At 38.9% G+C, this 7,959-nt stretch overlaps 1 protein-coding gene across 1 annotated transcript; it reads left to right on the top strand.

The window, feature by feature from the left end:
* The first annotated feature begins 7,477 nt into the window (after positions 1 to 7,477).
* On the top strand, positions 7,478 to 7,609 carry SMIM38 (small integral membrane protein 38). The gene has a single exon (XM_086472399.1). It carries the CDS (start codon positions 7,478 to 7,480, stop codon positions 7,607 to 7,609), a length of 132 nt encoding a protein of 43 aa, XP_086328525.1.
* Positions 7,610 to 7,959: the final 350 nt, after the last annotated feature.

Genomic DNA, 7,959 nt, shown 5'->3' with positions numbered 1-7,959 from the left:
AAGGCTTCTGAAAACCTAGTTCTGATTTCAATTGACTATAAATAAGAGCCTGTTATCTTCTCTGTTTCATAAATGAGGAATAACAGCTTGGTAAAGATTAAAAGCCCAATTCAAGGAAACACAAAAACTTAAGCACATATTTTAACATTCGTGTGATTTTGGCACAAACTATTCTGAAAAGTTTCCCTGGGATGCTGTCAGAGGCAAAAATAGAATATGCATTTGAGTTTCAGACAGTACCTCAGCCACAGTATTCCTTGCTACAGTGTGTGGACATAAGAATTATTCTTTTTTTACTTGATAAAAAATGTGATGCGTGGCGTGATCATACAGGAGAAAGGTTTATTCTCATAGATGGTATTTAATTCAGCGGTTAATATACTACAGTATCGAAGCTCATTTTGGTGTGGAGATCAATGCACTTCTAATCTTTTTCTTCAGCTTTGTAGATTTTCACAGAAGTGTGTAGTGTTTTTCCTTTGGTCAGGTGCCTTGGAAATAAATTCGGAGAAAGGAATACGCACATTCTACTGTAGTTGTGATGTGCATATGTATTTATATATAATGGTATTGTGTGCCTTGCTCTCTATAACATTTTTAGCTGTCTGTACAAGTAGGAGATTTATGAAGTGTGACTCATTTTTCCTTCTCCACTGCTCCAGTGGAAGAGCTCAGACTGCGATGAGAAAAACTAGTACACATTATTAAGAATTCCGATAAAGTAGGCTGAATAAATTTGTTTTCTTTGTGAGCCTTAATCCTGTGTTGTATTGGCTTCTTGGACATGGCTAATTTATTTGGAATTCCATTCTGTTCCCGACAGCATTCCTGATTAGCAGTTTGATCACCCGGAGCAAAGTTACATACCAGCTTTCAACTCTTGTAATCTAGCAGTGTAATTTTTTCAAATGGACTCTTTTCTTTCCTTCTTTGCCCCAGCTCCCCTACTTTTTGTGTGTAAAGAGACTTTAAAAATAAGCAGGATAACCTGTTAGTAGAATGAAAAACTTGTTCAAAGCACAATATAGTTTGCTGAATGCCTGACTTGGGTCTGGCCACGAAGTCTCTCATGCAAAGTTCAGACTGGAATATGGAAACTCCCGAAATCATAGATTGTCAGGTCAGCCTGTGTTTGTCATAAACCTAGTGTGGTGTGGCTATCGAAAATGAGACTTCAGAAAGCAAATGATTAGGGAGACAAAGCCAAAGCATAAAGCCTAAGCCATGCAATCCCACATCTTTTTTTTTATTTTTTTATTTTAGTATGATAATGGTAGGTCTGATAATTCGTCATTACTCACACGCTTTTAAATAAACTTAAGTTTTTTCTCGTTACATATGTATTTAATAAGGACCTTGTTGAATGCAATCATGTTTTTTATTCTCTAACTTCAAAGTTTCTAAAACTGTGTAAATTTCCGAATGAACCTTTATCAGAAATGTTTCAAATATACCCTTCAGATAATGTAATTCCGTTTTTCAATAGAAAAATAAGGTTCGGAGCTGTGTCAGTGCAGTGAGTGAAATGTTCACCTTCCATCACTTATAAAGGATAACAGTTTTTTTCAATAATTGAATTTGATGGGTGGTGTGATAGCATCTTCAAGTTCGTTCCATGGTCTGTAGTTTGTCAAAGCACATTTTGCCCATTGTAAGTTTTAGAAACTTCAGTCTTTACTTTAACTTTTATTTAGCAGTTAAGTTTGTCATGTGCTGGACCTTGTAGGGCAATTGCAGTTGCGTCGTTGTTCGCTTCTGCCAATACTGGCTTATGCTGTCAAAGCAAATGATGGCTGGGAAACCCGAATTTAATTGTAAACCAGAGGCAGGTTTTGATCTGATCTCTTTTTGGTAGAGCACAGGCGGAACATCGTCCGAGTGAAACTAGACGAAATGTAGCATGCAGCAGCCCCCTTCCGTAAGCGCTCACTCTGCCGAAGACGCCTAGTTACAGATGAGAGGGAACTGCATTTTCCATCCTGTGACACTTCTTAAGGTCCCAGTCTGGTTTTGTACTCAGTGAGAAGGAAGCAAGGTTTTTAATCCATGAGAGACTCGGGAATAGCCCGAAGATAGGTGGCAACAGCACTCGTCAAAAGACTCAAACTGTGGTTTTATGGATGAGCGCCTTGACTGTACAATGTTTTGAAGAGCTTGATCTGGCTTAGTTTTGTTCTGAGCTTGAATTTTATGGATCTGAAAAGCAGCTCTTGACAAATATTTCATCAAGGCTGAAGCATGTTTTGCCAGATTTCTGGTTTTGAAAAAGTGGCCTTTCAGCTGAAAGATTATTTTGTCAAAAATAATCATAATAAAATTCTCTACTATATTGATGTAAATTCTGTGAATTCTATTAATTCAGTTGGGGGCGGGAGGGGAATTCTCTGAGGAAAGGGTAGTTTAGGGCTAGATCCATTATGTGTGCTTGAATTCAGTGATAATTCCTGAATTTCCCCAGCAAAAATCCAGACGTTCTTTCCAACAGAAAAATGCACATCTGAGTGTGAAGACTCAGCGACTTGTTTAGGAAATGGACATAATAATTGCTTTGCAAGAAGCTATTCTGAACTTTGTAACATAAATTTTAAATATTTATGCTGGGCTTTTTTCCTTTGTGTGACTAAATATTTTTGTATTTTTATGTTTGTTCAACATTAGGTGGGTGTTTTGGATATTACTAAACTTTTAATGGATGTGATTAAATATCATGGCATATACATGGTCTATTCTGTTAGTTCTAGCTGATGTTCTGATCACACTCCTGTAGGAACTCCCTGTAAATGAAAGGGAAGCAAGTTGTCTCCTGCTGCGCATTGCAGCGTACAGCAGCCTATGGAGGTGATAATGGAGTGACAGCTCCGTAACTGAGAACATCTCATCAAGTCTTTTTTTAAAATACAGATCTCTTCAGGTAATCACTTTTAAGACTGATTTATAATTTTTTTTGTTTCACTTCCTTCTAGTCATTTTCCCTCATATTCATAATTTTTTTTCCTACCAACTGTGCTTTTATTTTTTTTTGCTTTTAAATCTCACTGTTGACTGTGAGGCCTTTGAGGATGAGGTAGAGTTTTACAAACACTTCTGGTTTTAGGGACGCTGAAGTTATTCTTAAGAGAAAAAAACGTAATAAATGAAGTATATAATTTCTGTCCTTGTTTTTCTTGATAATGGAAATGGGCATATTGAACTGACTGTAGTGGGAGGATTATGTTTGCTGGGGATTTTCCTGCAGAAAACCAGTGGGGCAGGTGTTTGCTCTCCTTTGACTCGTTGCAACATTGAATGATCTTGATATGTGCATATTATCACAAGTTATTTGAAGCAGGAATTGACTTTGAATGTCAGATTTTGTCCTCTAAAGCTATGAATACCTTGATCTGGCTCTCTTTAAGTGGTATTTTGTTTTCAGTGCCATGTAGAATGCTTTGAACAAGCATTCACATATGTAAACTGGAGCAAGGTGCCTTTTTTACTCTGATAACTATAGAGGGCACGTGATTCTGAGATAAGTGCTCGTCTTGAATTTTTCTTTTTTTCTTAACAATGAATGGAGAACAACTTGTTAGCCATGCTGACACCTGCAACTCTTTGCCGTTTTCTTTTATAGATATCCTGATTTCTGACTGTGTGGTAAAAACAGTAAGTCAAATATCCTGTTTTTTGATTCTAATGTATTCGTGTCTTGTGATCTATTTCAGACTGATGATAACAGTGGATGTTTTATGATCATTGTTGTGTCGTCTGCTTTGTTGCTTTTGTAAATTCATTGGATGTTTTAAAATGTCAGGAATGTAGTGATAGTTTAGGAGATAGACTGCTTTATAATTGGAACTGGAAAATTAGATCTGAAATCTGTGAAATCTGTTGCCTTGCATTGCAAAGGTCAACAAGAATGTGTAATATGTACTTTTTTTTTTTGCTAAACTACCCTTCAATGGGCATGGATTACCAGAACAATTAATTATCTGATAATTTTAAAAACCAAATATGGAATTTGTCTTGGAAATAGTTGAAAATCAGAGGATTATAATAAATATTTATAGCAGAAGAGTGTGATAATGTTGGTTATGCGATGAAAACATGTTAGTAATAAAATATCACCCGTCAGGAATACTATTCTATCATGCCATTGTTCTCTAGAGAGATTAGTTGAAAAATGATTTTAACAAAATAAACTCTGAACAATAAGATTTATGCTGTATCACACAGAAAAGCATTCTTTGAAAAGGCAAATCATTAAAAGTGGTGCCAGGCATTAAGAACATCTGTTGTGTGAAAAAGTGTATTTGGGAAAATCCAAATAATAATTTTCAGTATGTAGGCTTTACATAGTGCTTTTCCTCACTCAGTCTCAAAATATTTTACAGAGGAGGGAAGAACAGCTATCCATATTAAACTGCATTTTCTAAAATCTAGCCACACAATGTTTTCATCTGGCACATAGATTCGCCTTGCTTGTGCTGTGCCATTAATTTTGTGTGGGAGGAAATCTGTCCGAAGAAGTGAAATCTAAGCAGGAAAGTACTGTCCTGCCATCTTCAGCAACTGAAACGCGGTGTTCCTTTGTGTGAATGAACGTTGTACCTACGAAGAGTGCCAAGTTGACAGCCGTGGCATGCGGAGCCATAGAACCGCTATTGACCAGGCAGCCGTCGTCAAAGCTTACCCGGCTTTGTCAGCCTGTCCCAGGCAGTGCCCGGTGCCAGGCGCGAGGGTTGTGCGGTTTCTGTTCCGGCTTTGACACCTCTCGGGGAACGCTGGAGACAGCATCGCTGAGAGCCACTTGTGGGCCCGGGGAGGGAGGCACCTGTTGACTTGGCACTGGAATAAACCACCGATTCGTTCCTCATGTGCCCTTAAATAACCACCGGGCTTCTCGCCACTAACAGACTGAGCCGGAGCTGACGGCCGAGGCGTAGGATGTGCTGTATTACACGGCAGTCCCATTAGCTAATGTTAAAATTGGTAAAATCCTTCTGGTGGTTTTCAGCAATCCTGCTAGAGTATGGACAGCAGAATTGCACCACGGTGAAGGAAGGTGGTTGTCACAAAAGATATGCTTTCAGGTGTAATGATTGTATCCATCCAGAAGAGACATATACAGATATGTGCTTTTCTGAAAAAAGGCAGATATCATTGCTTTGACCAATAAATTACAGGTACAAAATAAGCCAGTTGCCCAAGTGAGTATGTATCGTAGAGCCCCTAGCTGTGGGCTTACAGTGGTTGTATTGTAGCAGGTAGAGCCATTGAATAACTTGTCAAACTGTTGTTCCTACTCTCATCTGTGTGGATGCAGGGCTCAAAAAAACCCCACCCACAAAAAAATCCCCAGCCAAACAAAAAACTAGATTAGACAAACAGCTGTCAGAAATGGCATAGCTGATCTTGCTTTTGGGCAAGCTGATAGACCTTTTGGGTCCCTTTCATGCTTTTTTCCTGTAACTGGAGGTGGCCCTAGTGACATATATGTGTGTGTGTATATATATTCTCTCCAGTCCGCTGCATTTTTTCAGCAAAATCTTTGCTAGTTGAAAGGAGTAGTCCCTTTAAACTCAGCATCTTTTGAAGTCTGTAGGTATAAAAAGACACTCACTGTTTGATGCACCTCCACAAAGATTCCTTCTTAATCCTGGTTGTGTGTGCTCATCCCCTGGCTGAGCCTTCCTGTGCAGAGGAATTTGACTTGATTCACATTCCTTCATCAATGTTCATAGGGAAATACATCAGACTTCCCTTTTAAGCAATCACATCAATTCTGACGCTTTCCAACTCCATAACAATATCTCTGTAGTAAAGTGGACCTGTTAGTGTGAACAAACTCCTGAAACCCCTTAAAGTATTTGCTTTGCTGTGCCATTTAACTGTTTACAAAGCCTGGAGCTTTGCTTCTGATACACACTCAATAAAAGGGAACAGATTTTTTTTTTTTTCAATTTAATTGTAATGTAAAAGTATTTGTGTTGTCCTTGTAGAAGGCAATGTGTTGATTCTTGTTATGTTACCCCAGTCAGGACAAATTTGACCAGAAAAAGGTCCTGAAGAGAATACTGACACTCAATATTTTGGTATGCCATTTAGTTTAATGCAGACTTTTGAAAATCAGGGAAGCAATCCTGACACTGTGCTATTGCTTGGACCTTGTCCAAGTTGTTTCACTTACTGCAGATCCTTTGTGTTTTTGCCTTCGCGACTACACTTGTCCAGGTCCAGTTGAAGTCCAGGCCCAGGCAAGGTATTACTTAAAAATCTATAAAAGTCCCTTGTTTTCTTCTTGAACTGGATCGTAGAGTTTGTACTTGTTCTAATGGGGACTTGGCATCAACCAGGACCTCAAGGTGTTACTGTACCTATTTCCTGATTTTAAAGGAAAATGAATGTAAAATTCACACAGCTTCAAGTCTCTGAATCAGCCTTTAATTTCTTTTTAGATGGAAAGTGCGGTTTTTGGGGAAGGGAGCTTGCTAGTTGAATAAGTTCAAAAGATCTTAGCAGTTCCAGCAATTTTCATCAATCCCTCTATAGTTAAAGCGAGCTAAACAGAGTTCTGTCCTACAATGTCTACTTCAAATAATGCTGCTTTACATTTAGACAGCCAAATAAGGAAATAGAACATAATCTTACAGGAGTTTCTTTCCCTTTTAGTTCATATAGCTCAGAGACTTGCTGTAACAGGAGCCCTTGTTTCTGTGAAACCTGTTTAACGTATTCAACTAAACAAACTATCTCCTAAAGAAAGTAGGAGCATTTTTTGTGTGCGCCTTGCTCTAGCATTGGCTCTCGAGGACATTTCTGCATTTGTCGATGTACTAAATGAGTGATGCATTTTGGACAGCTTCTGTGTTCTGATTTGTTTTGTTGTGCTTTTTTTTCCTTCCCCCTCCCTCCCTTCTTCCCCTTTTAATTTGTCTAGGAAAAAAAAAAAGCTTCTCCAGTGTTGTTTCCTGCAAAGACCATTCTTAAGAACTCGTTGGACAGCGCAGGGCTCTTGAAGTGATAGCTAATTGGTGAAAGAAAGGCCGTGATTGTCTTGAGGGAGCTGGAAAGTGCTGCGTGTGCTGCTGAAAGGGACTAGGGAGAAGGTGCCTGGTTTCGCTGAGCAGCTGCTGCTGGAGATGTTTGGAGATTACATCAGCATTGGAAAAAAGGGGCAAAAAAAAAAAAAGTCTAACTTCACAGAGACAGAGTTTATGGAGGTTTTTTTCCCCCCTTCCAAAGGTCTTCTGACAATACTGTCATTGTCAATATAAGAGTTGTTAATTCTTTATGAATAGCACATGGGGCCTCTTGACTAAATAGTACGTTACATGTCCCAAATCTGTCAGCTGGACTCTTCTCTCACATGCTAGTGAGATCACTTTGATTGGAATGTTACAGGAATTGCTGGGCTGGCCACGCAGAACTGAATACTGCATTATATAATTAGATCTCCCAGAGTATTTTTTTCACATTACCTCATTATTCTAGCTTAAATATGGAATCAGCCCTTTTGATGATTTTACTGGTTGTAATTATATTAATACGATTCATTTTGTGGTCCTGTCTTAGTACTTATATAGATTACAAACTGTCTCAAAGGTTTCCTGATGCAAGAAAAGAGGACTAAGACTTCAAAAGGCTTGTTCGGTTTTGAATTGACAATGGGGAGAACTGGATAAGGTAAATGGAGCTAGACCAGGTTTTGCCTTGGGATCTGATGAGAGAGAAATGACCTGTTGAGACTGCAACCGAGTGAAGATTCTTCAGAAAGCCTCGTGCTGACAGAGGGGAAAAAACCTGACAACTGATTGAGTCAAATGACTTCCTATCAAACTTGGGCATGAATTTGCTGTAGGGAAGAGACTTGTGGACTTTTGCCAATTGAGTGATCTGGACAAGCTGGAAGGAATCCTATTGCTGGGCAGTGCAAGACTGCCAGTGGGCCAGTCTTGATGCGTGAAGTGTGACGGTGTGCTG

This window comes from Leptosomus discolor, chromosome 12 (assembly GCF_034619465.1).
Source record: "Leptosomus discolor isolate bLepDis1 chromosome 12, bLepDis1.hap2, whole genome shotgun sequence".
Lineage (NCBI taxonomy): Eukaryota > Metazoa > Chordata > Aves > Leptosomiformes > Leptosomidae > Leptosomus > Leptosomus discolor.
The sequence above is the reverse complement of the archived record's forward strand: the minus strand, read 5'-3'. Positions and strand labels throughout refer to the sequence as shown.